Below are 19,865 nucleotides of genomic sequence, written 5' to 3'. Positions count from 1 at the left end.
AATTTCTCAGGCTCCGTTTCCTTGTCTATGTGTGGGTGATAGCAATACCCGCTTCTTAGGTTTGTGGATATTAAATGCGTGATATGTTTAAAACAATAGAACGATGGCTGGGTAGAAATGCATTTCTACGAAGCGTATAAAAGGAATGAACTGTGCAGTTTAAACTATTCAGCCCTGATTTTTCTTTTGCACTAGTTGCTATTGTCTTGCTATTTGTTTCGCCTTAACACCATTCATCGTTTTTTCCTCTTAACCTCATCCTCTCTTATTTTGCACCCCCCATCACCCCTTCTCTCTCTCTGCCCCTTTCTTTTCTCCCTCTTTCTTACTTCAACACAGCTCTGAGTTGTTTCTTGGATTTTCCAAATCTTGTTTAATTCTCTGCACTCTGGCAGTTTCCTTTCTGCCCCATCAACATGGTTCGCTTGGGAAAGCAGACGGCTTACAGTGAGGAGCACCTGCCTGCTGCTCCTGAATCGAAGCCTTTCTCCTGGCAGAGCAGGTGACCAGATACCTGGTGATGGAGATACTCACCCCCACTTCCTCCACCTAGGAGGCCCCACCCAGGGTAGCCCACTAAATTCAGAACCAGAAGTTGCTTTTCAGATTTTATATCTGTAGTTAGTTCTTTTTTAGATATAGTTCAGAAATCATGGTATCAGAAAATGTGGGCTCTGGATCTCCTTAAAACGTCTGCTAACTGCATAATCAAGAGTGGATTGTGCATTGAGTGGAAACAGTAGTTTAAGATTGCCTTTTAAAAATTATAAAATGGCTTTGTTACGTTCAGAACATTACAACATACCCATATACTCATCCTTCCTTGTAATCCAGCAACTGTATATGATGAATTTAAATTCCCTGAATTTAAAATGTATCTTAGAATAGCTAAGAGCTTACTGGGATTGTTTTAAGTATTTATTGATAATGACAGCAATATAATTCACAGATACTATACTATGTTTAACTGTGAAAAAGGCTTTTCTGTCTTCTGCTAAATTGTACTTTTATAGATAAAATTGGTAAGCTAAGATTCTACCTAAATTATAGGACGTCTTCCAAAATCCTGTTTATTGGTATATATTTCCACGTTAAAATGATCATATGTAACATTTACTGAATATTGTTAATACTTGTGAGGTTCTGTGTTAAATATTTCATATAATCTTCCTAACAACCCTATGAAATGTGTTCTAAATGTTAGTCTTAATTTAAAGATTAGGAAATGAAAGCTTAGAGAAGTTAAAAAAAAAACTGGCACAAGGTCATAGAGCTAATGAAGGGCACATCCAGCACATCCAGGATGAAACTTTTAGGTGATTAAGGTGGAGACCAAGCCCTCAAGTTCACCCTGAAGGGGAGGGAACAGACAGAAGCTTGTATGCAGCTGTGGCAAATCTACCATTATCCGGTGCTTGCTGTGTGCTGAGCACCCCACTAAGCATTGCACAAGCTTTATCCCAGCTCTTCCAAACAATAACCTTATGAAGTAGGTGGTTTCATTATCCCCATTTTACAGATGAGGGGGTGAAGGTTTAGAGAGGTGGAATAGCTTGCCCATGTAACAAAGCCAGTAAGTGGCAGAGCCCAGATGTGGGTCCAGACCCTCTGGTTTGAGTGATGGGGCTCTTTAACATGTGCTGTACTCTTCTCTCTGTTCACAGGAAGACAGGATTGTTCTCACCTGGTGTGTCACATTTAATTAAGATTGAAATGTACTAACTTTGGCCCATCACAACCAAGCTTCCTTTCTTCTCCCATTAGGATAGCTACCCTGTGGGGAATTCTGAGGAAGGAGAGAAACATTGACGGGGAACACTTCTCTTGCACCCCCATCCTCTCCCCAAACTTGCATGAGTTCCTTGGGATGTGACCCCTGAAATACTCTAATGATACCAGATAATTCTATGAGTATGTAATACGAGACTTTACTACATATAGTCTTTCTCTTCAACTAATGCAAACATCTCTCTCTTATGTGAAACTCATTTTTTTTCTTATCCACTCACAGCTATTTAGACCTTCAGATGCATAAAAATAGTCATCTTCTGTGCAATATATTATCTGATTATATATTATAACTTTAAAGTTTCACTAAATGAACCATACTTTTTAACAAATTAGGAATTTAGGCTGTGATGACTTTTACAGGTTGGCATACTTATTTTCTACCTACATTTATATTTATTTGCTTTTCTAAGTTAAAATCTGAGCAAATACTAATTTATCATTACTCAGTAGTTTCCAAAGTAGTCCATGGAAGTACAAATTTATGACATTCCCGGTCAGACTCTTAGAGAGGTTAAACTGTGGAGGAAAATAAAATTACCAGTAATTAAATTTACCAGCAAGTTTGCCATCTAAAGCAAATTTATGGCTTCATAGTGAAAGATAGTTTAGACACTTTCACATAAAGCGGATCCATTTTTACATGATATAAGTATTATACACTGCTGTTTCAATTTATATAATTAAAATGATATCATTGCACTCTGAGGTTAATGGGATACCCAACTGGAAACCATACGTCGTGAGCAATAAAATAGCAGCTTTGCAGTATTGGCTCTTTTGTTAAAAGCTCATGCAGTATTTCAGCACAATTAGATTACATTCTACCTTTTAAAAATCTTTAGAACAAGTAAGAGAGATATGCTGATTAAAAAGAACATATTCTTGAAAGTTGCTTTTATTTTTTAGGAACAGAAGGATTAAATGAGGATCTATAAAGAGTGCTTAGGATAAATGTTATTTGCAAGTTGTTTTCATTCTACCTCCTATTGAAAATAAATTTTCTGGAGAATATTCCAGAGAATGCTTCAAGTGAGGTTTCTAAAATTATCATCAGGAGTTATAATATAGGATTGTTTTAAATCGAAAATGAGGGACATCCCTGGTGGCGCAGAGGTTAAGAATCCGCCTGCCAATGCAGGGGACATGGGTTCGAGCCCTGGTCTGGGGAGATCCCACATGTCATGGAGCAGCTAAGCCCGTGAACCACAACTACTGAGCCTGTGTACAACAACTACTGAAGCCCGCGTGCCTAGAGCCCATGCTCCACAACAAGAGAAGGCACCGCAATGAGAAGCCCGCGCACCGCAACAAAGAGTAGCCCCTGCTTGCTGCAACTAGAGAAAGCCTGCAGGCAGCAATGAAGAACCAATGCAGCCAAAAATAAAAAAAATTTTTTAAACTGTCAAAAAAATTGAAAATGATTGAGATCTGTTTAACTCTGGACAGAAAAACTTCCTTATGTCATAATGTTTTACATTTTCTCTACCTAAATTACAGATAGTGAGATATATTAATAAGATATCTATATAACTAATATATATCTCTCCATATACCCATATTTTCACAGTGAGTTTTTATCTCTCTGTATCTTTCCTTTTTCTCCAGTATTTCTCTTTCTCTTTCTTGTGTCTCTGTCTTTGTCTGTACACACATGTACATAGATTTAGAAAAAACATGTATATATATAATTTAATATTCAGATCAATATCAGTATGGATATGCATATGTAGATAAAAAGCAGGGATAGGAAAATACATCTATTTCCATTTTTGAATACAGTTTTATCCCAAATTCAAAACGAAACACATCAAGAGCTGTTTTTATAGCCTATACAAATTCTGTGAGCATGATCAAAAGAATACATCATATATTGTAGAGCTGTTGTGGGTATATGGAGGTAAAATTAGGGGAAGAAGACTATAGCTCAGTGTACAGAGTTGAACAGAAACGAACAAACCTTCTAAGAGAGGATGGTATGTAAAATGGGTTTAGGCTGGTCTAAAGTAGTGACCACTCCTTGATGGCCATGGCTCAATAATTGGGCTTCTGTTATATTAAAAATAATATTAAACCAGTACAAAACTATCACAAAGGATTCAAAGAGCATATTAAATAGACTTGTCCCCAGCACAAGTAGTTACTGATTTTTTTTTTTTTTTAATTTTTTGCCATATGCAGGCCTCTCACTGTTGTGGCCTCTCCCATTGTGGAGCACAGGCTCCAGAAGCGCAGGCTCAGCGGCCATGGCTTACAGGCCCAGCCGCTCCGCGGCATGTGGGATCTTCCCGGACTGGGGCACGAACCCATGTCCCCTGCATCGGCAGGCAGACTCTCAACCACTGCGCCACCAGGGAAGCCCAGTTATTGATTTTTAAATTGCCTTACAAAGCCTATTGCATGTATCAACTGAAGAGTAGATAAACAAGTGTGCTATATCCATACAATGGAATATAATTTGACAATAAAAATGAACTGTGGATACACACTACAACATGGGGGAGGGAAAGGGAAGTGACTGTTCATAAGTCCAAAGTTTCTTTCAGGAGTAATGAAAATGTTTTAAATTTAGATTGTTATGATTGTTACACAACTCTAAATAATCTAAAAACCATTAAATTGTGTAATATAAACTAATAGACTCGTAGGTATGTAAGTTTTATCTCAGTAAAGTCTATTTGCAAAAGTTTTCTGTTGGTGGGGGTCATAATTTGTTGAGATTTGATGTTTGCCAATTTTATTTATTAATCATTGATTTAGAGTTTTTTTCAACTGAAGCTTGTCTTCCACTGAAAATGTTTTCATAATTATCAAGAATCACTTTTTAGTTGAAATCTGTAAATTCTGGAAGGAAAGCCTGATGGTTGGCTATCTTTATAGACCAAGAGTTTTTATGAAGTCAGAATTGAGTATACATATTGATGAAGGCTCTTCATTGACAAGTGTACCTTTAAGAACAATTGAGGAAGAGAAAACAACAAAACTTTCTGTTCTGAAGTGGTAAAGTGTTGTTCTGTAGTCATTCTTGCATGAAGATTTCTGAAACTTTTGTTTTGTCTTATTTTATTACTTGCTCATGTTGTTTCTTACTGCTAATAAGATTAACTGAAAACTCCATAGTCATCTTATTTGAATGTTCTGGAATCCCAATACAAACTCTCTTTCCTTCTAATTAATTGTTAAATGCAACAAAATTCTGTCTTCTTACCATTTACTCCCCAAATATGTCACCCTTAATATACCTGTATGTCTCTGGTCTTCCCATACTGGTCTCTTTAGAAACAACTTCCCATTTCTTCTTAACAGACTATCCCCATTGCTTTTCCTAAGACACAAATGCCTTCCCCTTGCAAAAGCATCTCTTGATTTATATGTCACATCATTCTGTTATCTCTCACTATTTAATTTTCTCATGCATGTTACCATGAGTGTGTGTTTGCTCTTTATTCATATATATATGCCTGGTCTTCCTGGCTATATTACAATTTTTTGATGAAAAAATAGCATCACATCTTTGATATGTCTCGATACATAAATAGTGCAATTCCTGACACAAATACATGGAGTTATATTCAGGAAACTGTTATTTCTTGGTTGGCATCCATGTTTTATTGACTAAATTATGAAAGTCACATATATCCCTGAGCCTAATATTGAGAAAATTAGAGTTTTTATTTCCATCAGCTGAAACTTATACTGTTGTTTAGGCTGAATAATGGTTTTCAGTGACGGTTTTCCACTTGAAATGTGTGACATTTGTACTAACACCATCATTCTAACTTTGCTGTTACCTTTATCTTACTGATCTCAGTAAAAATATTTGGATCACAAAAAGAATATTTTTTACCATATCTTTGGGAAGAAAATAATAAGTATATCATGATCTTAATATACCAGAGTAGATGATGACATTTTCATGTAATATATCCTAAGAAAGACGTCGAGTACCTATTAAATCAGTAATCTGCTTGAGAACCTAAATGTCAATAAGTATACTACTAATTTGCTAATCAGTTCTGGACATTTTTATTTACACTTTATTGACCACAGCCAGGCATTGTATTCGGCATTGGGGACACAATGATGAATTATTCAGTACCTGTTCTCGGGAACTTTTGGCTCTCGTGGGATGTGTCAACAAGTAAACTAGCAATTATAATCCAGTATATCAGTTAAGTATGACATGTTACAGGAGCATGAGGAAGAGAGCCTACTCCAGTATTAGGATATTTCTGAGACAATTTTTAGAAGAGAGACTATTTAAACTCTGCTCCAAAGGTTGAGTGGGAGGATTAACCAAGTGAAGGACTACTTGTGAATATTCCAGGCAGAGGGAAATGGATATACAAAGACTTGACAGGAATACATGCATGCATATTACATTGTGAGTGTGTTACAGTCAGCCCTCTGTATCCACAGGTTCCACATCCATGGATATGGAGGGCTGACTGTATATTTACTGAAAAAAATCTGAATATAAGTGGACCCGTGCCGTTCAAACCCATGTTGTTCAAGGGTTAACTGTATATTCCATGAGTCTATATGTAAACTTAAGAAACTCCATCATTTCACAATATACACACATATTGAATCACTGTCATATACCTAAATCTAATATAATGTTATATGTCAATTATATCACAATAAAAAAATTAGAAAAGAAACTCCATAGCAAAGTTTTTTTTTATTTTGTTGTTTTGTTTGTTTGTTTACTATTATCTACCATCCCCAACACTCCAATCAATGATTAAAATGACAAAATGAAGTATTTCCAATCAAGAAAAAAATTAAGTATTTCCTCCTTCAGGAAACTGGTATTTTTATCAGTTCAGCAGTATAATGATCACCTTACCTGCTTGCTTCCTCTTTCGGAAACTGAGCTTCTTGAGAGCAGACCCATGTTACTTATATATTTTATTTCTAAGAACTAGTAGTGTATTCAGCACACACTTCCTCAGTATATAACTCTTGAAGTGAACTGAACTGAACTAATTGAAGTGCAGGAAGGTAACATGTGTGAGTGCCTTTGTGTGTTAAGACTGGGCAAGGCACTTCACATGTTTGCATAGAATGCATCAGATCGTTCAGTCTTTTCAGTAACTCTGACATAGCAATGCTTGATATTTTTTCTAGAATTAAAGAAAATAGAGCATGATTCAATGAATATTAGTAACTTGACCAAGGTCACACGGTCACATAGTTTTATGGAGTGGAACCAAGTATTGCTATCCAAAACCTGATTCCTGTCCTGTCTCAGTACACAACCCTCCAGGATATCACTGCAGGCATCTGGGGGTGTTTTCCGACTGTTGTGATTATCTCTGTGTTTGGATGTGTCAAAAAAATAACCTCACATGGGTTATCATAAAACATGGGTTATTAGCTCAGTGGCCCTTATAAAATGTACACAAGGTTATTTTTAAAATTTGTTGTCATGCACTATTTTTAGAATCTCTCATTACCTGACGGCTCTACCCAATTAGGTATGTCTTCCTTGAATGCACTTAATTGAAGTGCTTATAGGCAACCAAATGGTGACTAAAATACTACTTGGAAAGATCAGTGTTAATGTGAGGTGATGTTATGATACTATTTTGAAGAGAAGAAAGAGAAAGGATAAACATTATCTACACTGTAAATCATTTATTATTTCAAGATTACTGTCCTGGTTGTAAGATTTTACATTATGCAAAAAAGTCTTTAAAATGGCCTCTCAAAACATTCTGGAGATAGATGGTGGTGATGGTTATACAACATGTGTGAATGTACTTAATGCCAATGAACTATAAACATAAAGTGGTAAATGTTATGCTATGTATATTTCACCACAATGCAAAAAATTGGCCTCTTATCCAGCCTTTTTCTTTGGTCAGAGAACTGTATATATTCTTTTTTTGGTGCTTCCCATTTTTTATTTCCTATTGGCATTCACAACTTCCAACTGGATGCATGTAAATGAATGCCAGGCTTATAAACCGAACAAAAGCTAGAAGATACCATTTATTGGAGATGTACCAATGGGCTACTAATGTGGGGTTCAAAGACAATGGGAATAACAGTTCCCTAGCAGACTTGTTAAAAACACAGGTATCCTGGACCTCCCCGAGAGATTCTGCCTGGCATCTCTGATGGAACTCAGAGGTCTGTTTTTGCGGTACGCGGGCCTCTCACTGTTGTGGCCTCTCCCATTGCAGAGCACAGGCTCCAGACGCGCAGGCTCAGCGGCCATGGCTCACGGGCCCAGCCGCTCCGCGGCATGCGGGATCCTCCCGGACCAGGGCACGAACCCGTGTCCCCTGCATCGGCAGGCGGACTCCCAACCACTGCGGCACCAGGGAAGCCCCAGAGGTCTGTTTTTTAAATGGCCTCCCCAGAGGACTCTTATGGCTGATCCTAGAACCGCACTTTAAAACCACAGCTCCTGGGTCATCGAACTACAAGACCAGAGAGCCAGACCTCTACAGAAGCCACTTCCTGTGTGAGGCAGGGCAGCAGTGGTCAAGCGTATGAGGTTTGGAGAACAACAGAGCCAAGTTCAAATCCCTCCTCCACTGCTTACTAGCTGTATGACTGCAGCTAAATTATGAAACCTCTGTAAATGCCAGTTCCTTGCCTCCAAATGGGAATAGAAGAGTACATTCTGATATGGTTATAGAAACAAATAAATCCAAGTGTATCGCCTGATAGTTAATTGCCCAATACAAGGTAGTTTTGAGTATTATCTTATTTCATAAATTCTAAAATGGACACATTTTTACATTTAAGTATCTATGGGGTCTTACAAGTGTCGTAAGTTGTGTAAAAACTTCGATTAAAACTTTTTATTAAGTGCAAGAAAGCACTGTTATCAACACATATTAGAGATTAGGAGAAAAATAGATGTGTATTATTACTACTATGTTCAGTAAAGTTTTGGTTGCTGAGTATGAGAAGTTGCTGAGGTCCTGAGTGACAAACCAGTTTTCAGTGGACGAACAGCACTGACAATTCCTAAAGAAGAGACCATTCATACATCTGACAAAGAATGATTTAAAAAGAAAACTGCTCTACATAAGATTATATTTAAGATGTGGAAGAGACAGGATATGTGTAGAAGAGACAGCCCTATTTATGAAGAATCGGCGGTCAAGTTGTTGGTTAAAAATGTATCATAAAAGAAACAGAATTATCACAAAGCAATGATTACATCAGATTTTATGCTGTTAATAAATGCTTTTGAATGCATGAATGAGAGAATAGAAGTGAGAGAGAGAAAAGAACACAGCTGACTTTCCCACCTTCAGAGATTGAAATCTTGAGTACACTAAATCTTGTTTCTTGGGGACACTAACCTGCAAATGTGAAATTCATCAATGCCTATCATCTGAAAGGAGATTTATATGTACCGTGCATAACTCGATTCTCACTATGGTACAAAGACTCATTAGTCTGTATTTTTCCCTCTAATCTCTTTATTGAGCTCTAGTTTAATACCTCCAAGGTTTTGTGAAACAGTGACACTTACCGCTCCTGTGTTGCCTCATTGTCTATCATACTAGGTTTTGCTGCTTATCAGGGCTCCAACCACAGGCTTATACTTATCGCCTCTCTTCCTTATTCACACTCATCCAGCGTGTTGTCATGTTTTGTAAGAGTTTTCTTCAGAATTTATTTTTCTTTCCCTGCCTCCTTTCCATAAAACTTTGCTTATTAAAGGCCTTTCATATGCCAGGAATTCTATACAAGCAAGATAAACTAAAATCTCTAACTTCATTTATCATATTGTCTAACAGGAGAGACAGTTATCTAAGAAAAGAATTCAACTAAAAATTTTGGAGTGTTACAGTAAATATGTGTGCAGGTCACCTTAAGAGCACAGAAGATAGGAATAACTGACTTCCCAATAATCAATAAGAACGTTTTATAATTAATTTGTAATTATGTAATAATTTTATTGATATTTAGTTATTTGAATATTAATTTACATTACGAATAATATTGTTGTTTGGACCAGGCAAAATGGCCCTAAGAGCCATTTATCTTAGCTATTTTACAGATGAACAAATGGAGAAAGAGGGTAGGTGACTTGCACAGCATAACATAGCTACTAATAGGTTACAGAGATCTTAGCACGTGGCTCAGCTGGGGGATTGGAGAAGAACCATGCCGAAGGAGGTACTATTTGCTCTGTGTCTTGAACAATATTTAACCCTGCATTTCATGGCGATAGGAACTAGGTGCTTAAGACAAAATAAAATGTGGATAATCTGAAGATTTGGAAGAATGATTTTATAAAAGGTGAATTAAGAGAATATAATTAATGAATGAAATAGAAGGCACAGAAAGTATCTGAGGTGGAAATAGAAGCACAGAAAGTATCAAAGAAGGCCCACAAGTGAGACACAATCTGAAGGTTTCAAGAAATGCCAAGAAAACCAGTGTGACTGGAGAAGAGTGTGCGAGGTGGGGCAGAGAAAGAGATGAGGTCAAAGGTGTCAATCAGTTGATTTGGGGGACTTGTAGACCTTGTAATGCTTTGAGTTTTTCCCTCCTTATGATATGCGACATCAGCGAAGAATTTTTTTTAACATCTTTATTGGAGTATAATTGCTTTACAGTGGTGTGTTAGTTTCTGCTGTATTACAAAGTGAATCAGCTATACATATACATATGTTCCCATATCTCCTCCCTCTTGTGTCTGCCTCCCACCCTCCCTATCCCTCCCCTCGAGGTCATCACAAAGCACCGAGCTAATCTCCCTGTGCTATGCGGATGCTTCCCACTAGCTGTCTATTTTACATTTGGTAGAATTTATAAGTCCAATGAAGAATTTTGATCGGAGTTGTGGCAAGATATGGTTATAGGAAGGCAAAGGGAGGAGCAGAGAGAGAGTTGGGAAGTTATTAAGACAATCCACAGAAGGGGGGATGGTGGCTTTGTCAGGGGAGCAGAGGTGTAGGTAAATCAAATTCTGAATATATTTTGAAGAATCAGGGGAATTTGCTGGTGGGTTGGATGTTGGGTGTGGAAGAATATGAGATGTCAATGAGGACTCCAGAGTTTTTGGTCTGAACAACTGTAAGAATGGTGTCCTCTTAACTGAGATGGAGAAGAATTCAGGAGGCGGTTATTTGACATGATGTCAATTTTGGAAATATAACTGTGGTGCCAATGTGGCGGATGCCTTGGAAGGGATCATAAGTTGAGGCAAATATATCGGTTTGGAATCTCAGTCATGTGTGAAATGGTGATGATATTCTAACAGGGACCATGGCAATAGAGAATGGGAGGAAGAGGCTTGGTTGAAGACACTGCTGAAGTGGTTTTGTGAATGGGTTGTATGTAGTAGAAGGAGGAGGATCTAAAATGGGAAACTCCAGGGTGATGACCACTAGGGCCACTTCTCAGGCCTAGCTCTGGGAGGCCTATATCTTTCCAGTTGTGCAAATACCAAGAACGTAGAACCTTTCCTGTTTGAAACCACTTATATTCACCCTCGTTCATACCATTCATATCAAGATTAGCTTCAGAATGAGACAGTCTTTCCAGCTCTTCTCACTTCCTTGTCATTTCAGAAAATGAATAAACCAGGCTTTCAGATTTAAGATGTTCAATATTTTAATTCATATGGAAAATTCCAAATTATGCCTGAGCATTTGCAGTAACTTTTTTGTTTGTATTTTTCCAGGTTGATTGACATATAACATTATATTTGCTATACTACAAAATGATCACTGCAATAAGTTTTGTTAACATTCATTACCTCACATAGTTAGAAGTTCTTTTGTGATAAGAACTATTCAGATTTACCATCTTAGCATCTTCAAATATACAATGCATTATTGTTAAGTACGGTCACCTTGCTGTACATTACATCCCCAGAACATATTAATCTTACAACTGGAAGTTTGTACTTTTTGACCACCTTCACCCATTTCTCCCATCCTCCACCTTCCTTCTCCGGCAACCACCAATCTGTTCTCTCTTTCTATGAGTTCCACTTTTATTTGATACCACATGTAAGAGAGATCATGCAGTATTTGTCTTTCTGTGCTTGACTTACTGCACTTAGCATGTGCCCTCAGGGTCTATCCATGTTGTGGCAAATAGCAGGATTTCCTTCTTTATCGTGACTGAATAATATTCCATTGTGCACTGATGGAGACTTAGGTTGTTTCTATGTCTTGGCTATTGTAAAGACTGCTGCATAGGGGTGCAGATATTCTTATAAGAGAGTGATTTTGTTTCTCTGCATATATACTCAGGATAGGATTGCTGGATCGTATGGTAGTTCCATTTTTAATCTTTTGAAGACCTGCTATACTGTTTTCCATAGTGGTTGCACCATTTTACATTCCCATCAACAGTGCAAAAGTATTCCCTTTTCTCCACATCCTTGCCAACACTTGTTATGTGTTGTCTCTTTGATGATGGCCATTCTGACAGGTGTGAGGTGATATCCCATTGTGGTTTTGATTTGCATTTTTCTAATGATTAGTGATGTTGAGAATCTTTTCATGCATCTATATGTATTCTTTGGAAAACATCTATTCAAATCCTCTGCCCATTTAATTGGGTTGTTTGAATTTTGATGTTTAGTTGCATGAGTTCTTTGCACATTATAGATATTAATCCCTTATCAGATAAATATTTTGCAAATATTTTTTTGGTTCTATAGGCTGCCTTTTCATTTTTTGATGGTTTTCTTTGCTATGCAGGAGCTTTTAGTTTGAGATAGTCCCACTTGTTTAATTTTGCTTTTGTTGCCTTTGCTTTTGGTAACAGGTATAAAACAGTCATTGCTAAGACCAGTGTCAAGGTGCTTACCGCCTACATATTCTTCTAGGAGTTTTATGGTTCAGGTCTTATGTCGAAGTCTTTAATTCAATTTGAGTGTCTATGTATGATGTTATACAGTGGTCCAGTTCCATTCTTTCGCATGTGGAAGTCCAGTTTTTCCAAAACCATTTACTGAAGAGACTGTCTTTCTCCATTGTACATTCTTCACTCCTTTGTCATAAATTAATTTCCATATATGTGTGGATTTATTTCTGGGCTCTCAACTCTATTCCATTGATCTCTCTGTTTTTCTGCCAATACCATGCTGTTTTTATTACTATACTTTGTAGCATGGCTTGAAATCAAGAAATGTGATACCACCAGCTTTGTTATTCTTTCTTAAGGTTGCTTTGGCTCTTCAGGTTCTTTTGTGGGACCAAATACATTTTAGGGTTGCTTGTTTATTTCTGTGAAAAATGCCATTGGAATTTTGATAAGGATTGCACTGAATCTGTAGATGACTTTGAACGTTTTAACGTTATTAGTTCTTCTAGTCCATAAGCATGTAATATCTTTCCATTTACTTGTGTCCAAAAGTTTACAAAGCTAATTTAGTCTCCTTGTCTTCCATCCCAGCTCCCCAATTATCACACTTGTTTTCCCCAAATGCTTTTTGCATTTTGCTATTCCATTCCTCAGAAAAGTTGAGCGGTTCCAAACTCTCCCCAAGATGACAAGCACCTTAACTTGCATCAAAGACCTTATATTTGGACCTAACTCCAACTCTCAACTTTATTATTTAATGCTCTCCAAAAAGAATTGCCTAGTTCACTGGAGACCCACCATTTCTCCACACTACTGCCCAGTGCCACTCTCTGCCCATTGTCCTTGCCTGCTCCGAATTTCAATTTCCAGATCAATCTTCCTAAAAATCAACTCCAATCAAGCCATTTTCCTACTCGGAAGCACATTTTTACACTCTATTGCCTAGTGATATAATTACAGACTCTTCCCTTGGCAGCACTATCCTGCTAGCTCAGTAGTCCTGACTCATTTTTCTCATACACATAGTTCACAAAACAATGCACTCCCATCAGTAATGTATCACATTGCCTACAATGGTCTTCAAGGAACAGAGCAGATACACTTAGGGGCACAGAGCAAATTCTCCTAGTAGCATAATTGTAATATGTATGTAACCATTGCCTCTACAGTAGTTACTGTGCGCCAGTCACTTTGTGAGCACTTTAAAGAGTATTTCATTGAATCCACTTAACAGTCCTGTGATATAGACACTGTTATTGTTTCATTTTACAGATGAAGAAACTGACATACAGAAAATGTAAGCAATTTTCGCAAGGTCACATGGTTAATAAATGTTTAGCACTGATACCTGATATCGCTGAAGCTTGGTTTCTTTAATAGTAACAAACAGTAATAATAATGATAATAATAATACCTACTTCACGTCTCAGTCTGCAGCCTATGCTCTTAATTCCTCTGGCATACCTCCTCTCTCCCTGGGTTTCTCCTACTCACCCATACCAACACTGGAAGATGAGAAATATTGAGCTCAGTAATTTTCATCAAATTTCAAAAAATTCCCTTTCTATTTTGAAAGTGGCCTGAATCAACCAAGCCTCCAATGACTGTTACTTCTCTGATCTCTTGGATCACTTTTCTAAGATTCCACACATGCTTTACTTATTCTATACTACCTTTGTTATCATCCAACTGTGAGATATAAATCACCTCTCCAACGAGACTGAAAAATTTCCACAACCAATCTCATAATAGACACTGTAAATTTTGATTTCCCAATTTTGTTAATGGTTCCTCTATCAAAGTTCAAAATGACTTCTATCTTCTCTCTCTTCTTTGCCTAATCCATATCCGCATACAATTCACTTCTAAGTTTTGGTTCTTCATGCATCCCTGATACCACTCTTAATCTCTTGTACCTTTTCTGTCTAAAGGGTGGGAGCACATCCATTAACAAGGCCAGGGTAAACAAGCAATGTATTGATGGTTATTATGTTGCTTCATAATTCTCATTACTTTTTCCCTAACTATCATAAAAATCTTGTATCTGGTTATCCAGATTTGAGTCTTTGACCCCTGGTATTTCCTAAATTCTACTGCCAGTTTAATCTAAGGAAGAGTATCTGTCCTGCTCCCATACATCACTCTTCCCTCGCTACCACTGTCTGCTGAAATAAGAACTCACTCTTCAATCAGTATCAGAATGTCTACTCCTCACACCCCTCACTTTTCCTTCCAACCTGATCTCCTATTACTGCACTGCATGTTATACCTTCTAAGCAAACCAGACCAAAATCTACCCCCATAGAAGTTCTATTTTTCTACCTCCATACTCTTGCTCGTGCTATGTATTTCACACAAAAATGCGAATGACATAAGTCAGAGGCTAGGATGAGTTAAGAAAAAACCTCATAAGTTTTAGGCCACAGGAAGGACATATTGAGATGGATTAAGTAGCCCTCAGTGTCATCTTTAGAAATCCCCACATCCTGACTCAATATTTATCTGGATTTCCTCTACATCTTTTGACACTTCAACACTTTCTGTCATTGTTTAGCACCTGATATCATTGAAGCTTGGTTTCTTTAATCATAACAAATAGTAATAATAATGATAATAATAATATCTACTTCACAAGATGGCCATGTGGGTTAAAAAACATAAATTTGATATTATACTATCTCTAAAAATTTAAGTATTGCACATAGCAGGTACTGAAAACTTGTTAAGTTTCTTCCTCCTGTCATGGGTGAATATTATTGCCCACTTAACTGAAGGGACCTGAGATCCACAACTGAATTTGGCTACCAGAGTAAGCGGAGCACAAGAGCAGAGACCTCATAGAATAGTCTACTCAGGGGAGCAGAGACACGTAAGCCACTGACCGTAGGGAGGCTCTGAGCCTGACTGTCCCTCACCCTTCTATGAAAGATAAGATGGTAGGTGTTAGCAGAATAAAACCCTTCTAATGCCCTAGACTTCTGCCTGAGGCAGTCAAAAGGACTAAAATCACATTCAGAAGGAATGGTGTTCTGCCTGTGTTTCAGTGCTCTTCAGCCATGTCTCTATGAGCCGCCTGAAGTCATCCTCCTGACTAGCCTCCCACCACACCCTCACCCTCTTTGAGACCATGACCCTAGGAAAGCTGTGCCCGAGGTGGCGCATGAAATGGCCCCAGCTGGTGGGAGGGGAAGACTGCAGAGCCTGGGAAGCAGGCAAGGTCTGAAGCCAACATCTCTGCCATTTTTATTCACTTACACAGTCTCTAAAGCAGTCTTTGTTCTAGGAGAAGTGGGAAAAAAAAATAAGTGGTGAGAAAACATTGAACTGACAGGGGCACAACAATTAAAACACTATCTGTTTTCACGGAGTGCTCCAGAATTAAATTTGCTTGAATTCAGTTTTTTCCCTCCTCATTTCTTATTACTTCCTGAATTTTCTTTCTCCAGTATCTTCTCCTAGCTCAGTAGCCTCCTTTGAGCACTGTTTCTGACATTAGGCTTTTAAATATATGCTATTAAACATTTCTTAACTCCATGTAATTAAACAAAGGAGGGAAGTCAGTCTGAGATCAACGACAAGCTGGAGAAATAAGCAATTTTTAAGGAAATGAAGTTTTATTACTCTTAAGGATATACTGAAGCTATTGATAACAGTTCACTTAGGACATGAATGGCTGCCTTAACTCCTACGTAAGCACATATTACAAACTTACTGTTTGGAATAAAATATGTATGTGTTTTTCTTTGCTTTTTTGCTAAAGACCTTTACTCTTTAGACTAACATTATTTCTCTACAAATTGCTTAGCAAACTTCTTTTTATTTGAACATTGCAGATATTGAGATATAAATGCAAACCTCACTTGTTTAAAACTTAGTGCTAATGAGGTGAAAACCACACAGTAAATCTCTGTATCTGCCAGTTATCTCTATTGTGTGGCGAGAAGTGTGTGAGCAACCAGCTCTGGTCATAAGAAGCATTGGGGGAGAGAATGCTGGTGAATTCGTCCAATATGCCTCCACAAAATTGGAAAATGACTCCGTTTTGGCAGGCATGTACCCGTGGTCAGTAGCTTCATCTTTCTTTGTGAGCGTCAGTTATCTTGAATTTAAAGATAATTTTAGTACCTTCATTGTTACTTTAATACTTTATTTGATATTTCAGCTTTCTGCTATGTGGTAGTGTTATTTAAAATTTCCTCTTTTCAGTGACATTTCTTGCATGTGTATTTATATCCTACTTGTTAAAGCTAGTAATACTATGTGAGCTTATAGAATTGCATCTGAACTCTGAAGGAAAAATAATGATCCATTTCACGAGATGAGTGATTTTTACAAACTCTCATTTCAACTCAAAGAGTGCTTTTTTTCCCTTGATTAAAATGTATTTCTCGATTAAATTAAAATGCAAATATAGACAGTCTGTGTTTATGGTTATAATAGAATTATTTAAAGAAGGTTCTAAATCAACCTGCTGCTAATATTTCATGCAAGAACTGTGGGTTTTATTGTTGGGCCAGTACTGCCGTGTTCCATTTTCAAGATTACTTAAAGTGCTATGAAAACTTAATCACACTGCCCAGGTTTTATCAGTTTTTGCCCAGTCTTCTCTAGGATGTTAAAAGGGACTGCTTTCCTATATACGTCTTAAGTTATGTTAGTGATATTGGAGAAATATGAAGTACTAAAACTTTAGAACCCCTTGAAATTGAGTTATGAACAATTTACTATTTGTTTTAAAAAATACATTTTATTACACAGAAGTGAATCAACTCTTAAATTTAAGAGAACCATATTTAATAATTTATTATGAAATTAAATATCTGAAAACTTACTTCAAGAAACCATTTAGTCCAACTTTTTAATTTATATTAGATATATAAAATATTTGTATTAGAAATTGCATCTAATGCTATGGATTTAATTATGCTCCTTTAGTATTATTTTAGCTTTCTTTTTTTTTTTTGGAAGTGTCCTATCACTTTTCAAACACATTGATTAAAATAATTCATAAATAACATTTATAACTTGATCTTTTTTCTTTTTTTGTTATTTTTAGTGACCTCAGTGAAAACCAAATTCAGGCAGTTCCAAGGAAAGCTTTCCGTGGGGCAGTTGATATTAAAAATCTGTAAGTATTTTTCCTAATTGATACTGTTTTTCTTTTAATTACCCATTTTCCAAGTTTAATTTATATTAAATAAAGTGTCAGAAAAAAATGGTGAAAGCCTATATACATCTTTATGCTTCCTTAGGAGAGCTTGTAACAATAAGTTTTAAATTGTTTTCACAAGCTATCTGAAGAGATTCTCGTTTAGAAGATGTCTTGAAACTGAAGTTGTTATCAAATTCATTCTTCAAACCTTGTGATTAATCTTGTGAAATCTAAAGAAATTATTTGATTATAAGGTATTTACAATGTATTTTCTTCCCCTTACTGTGAGCTAATTTCAATAGCTCCTTTTTCACTTGTTATCGGTGTTTATTGGAAATGCAGAATATTTTTTTTCTGGAAAGAGTAGATAATATTTTCTTGTTAGAGATAACTGTGGCCTAGAGCTACAGCTTTTTAAAATAGCTTTTAGATCACCATTTTCATTAAATGCCAACAGTGTGAGAATGAGAAAATTATCTTTCCCTTTGTGTGAATACTTTTCTTGCATCTTTTCCCTCTTATATCTTTATGAAAGAATATATGTATAGCCTTCTTTAAAAAGCAAAAAAAAAAAAGAAAGAAAAACTATGTTTCTGTATTATCCCTTGATAAATCTTTAATCTAGTGTCTTATGTAGATGTGTTTTTTTGTAAGTGTGGATAGCTCTTTACATACCAGGTTTAAGATCACAGTGGCAATCCTAATATCATTGATATATATCTTAATAAATTTAAAAATACCTTGTTAGCCTTTTAAAATGATGGTTTTTGACTCACCGTGAATCTAAAATGTAAAACATTTTCTGTAGCTTTTCCATTAGTTTGGATTGTGGAGGGAAAAGGCCCCTGTGTGCTGAGATTAACTATCAGGAATTCAGTATTTCTTAGCTAGTAATAAACAGGGCAGGCGCTTTAAGAATTAACTTATATTCCGAATTCTCCATGGTGGGATCCAACAATATTTCTCCAGTAGTGAAAGTGAGACAGATGTTTTCCTTCGTCAAAGAGGACTGTTTATAAAGCTACAATTTATGGCCTCTACATCCTCTCCTCAATGTAAATTTTTTTTTAATTTGTACTTCTTTAAAATTTGTACTTTAATTTGTACTTTTTTTAAGTGTATAGGTAAAGACAGAAAAATATAGACTTCTAGGTATAAATGTGTAGAGCCGTCAAAATCCTGGCCCTAGGTTTTTATGAGCGTTTACATGTTAAAGAGATTTTATTTGCTTTGTTTTTAATCTCTAATGAAGACTTAGGGAAGCCTTCAGATAGATTCAGAGATGTAGGGTGTTCAGAACTGCCTTCTGTATATTACGTCTGATCAGAACAACATAAAGATCCCAATGTAGCACCTACCCGAGTTGCCTATATGTCTCTGTAAAAGGACAGTAATGGCCAAAGTTGACCACCCTTTGAGAATGCCACTTGCAATCTTACAATAGTATTTTTTCTAAAGCCTTAAAACAGGTGGCTTTTAATCTTAGCAAAGATATTTAGGGAATCCAAGTCTATTAAGTAATCCTTCTCCCATATTTAAGGATGCATTTGGGAGTGAGATACCGGTCATGGTGGGATTCTTCCTTAATTCCTCTTCATTTATTCTTTAAAAATGTGATTTTAAAAGTTTAGAGATAAAAAGAAAAGTAAAATGCTAGCCCTTATACTTTGAAGAAAGCAATATTGATTTAGCAGGATTTTTGGAATATTTCTCCCCACGACATCATCCCCCCTCTCTACCATTTTAAAGGCAGTTATTATGTATACTGTGAGATGAGTTTAGGACTGTCTCAGAATCTCTTGCCATTTTTTTGTTTTGTAAACGTAACAAATCAGTAAACTTCATTGAGCCTTAATTTTTACTTTTATGAAATCAGTATAATAATTTCTTACATTTGCTGTGGTTATTAGAGAAAAACCATATGTGAAAAACCTTAAAACAGTAATATGCTACAAAATATAGTACAGTATTCATTCAGCAACTGCTAGAATTTAGCACTGAAAAATTTATACTAAGGAGAGAAGAAAGGAGAGCATAAACTAATTTGCAATATTAGTAATCAATCAGATAGACCCATGTCTCTCGTGGGTCAATTAGACATGGAGCTGCAATAATGGGGAAA

General features: G+C 36.5%; 1 protein-coding gene across 1 annotated transcript in view; it reads left to right on the top strand.

Annotated features, from left to right (window-relative positions):
* The window catches only part of SLIT2 (slit guidance ligand 2), a 374,063-nt gene that overhangs the window by 215,879 nt on the left and 138,319 nt on the right, over positions 1–19,865 (top strand). The window contains exon 5 of the mRNA XM_065877254.1: positions 17,648–17,719. Coding sequence (XP_065733326.1) covers positions 17,648–17,719 — 72 coding nt within the window. The remainder of the gene's footprint in view (positions 1–17,647; positions 17,720–19,865) is intronic.

Source organism: Phocoena phocoena, chromosome 5 (genome assembly GCF_963924675.1).
Source record: "Phocoena phocoena chromosome 5, mPhoPho1.1, whole genome shotgun sequence".
In the NCBI taxonomy this organism is placed as follows: Eukaryota; Metazoa; Chordata; class Mammalia; order Artiodactyla; family Phocoenidae; genus Phocoena; species Phocoena phocoena.
Note: the sequence above shows the minus strand (reverse complement) of the source record. Positions and strands in the feature narration are given on the sequence as shown.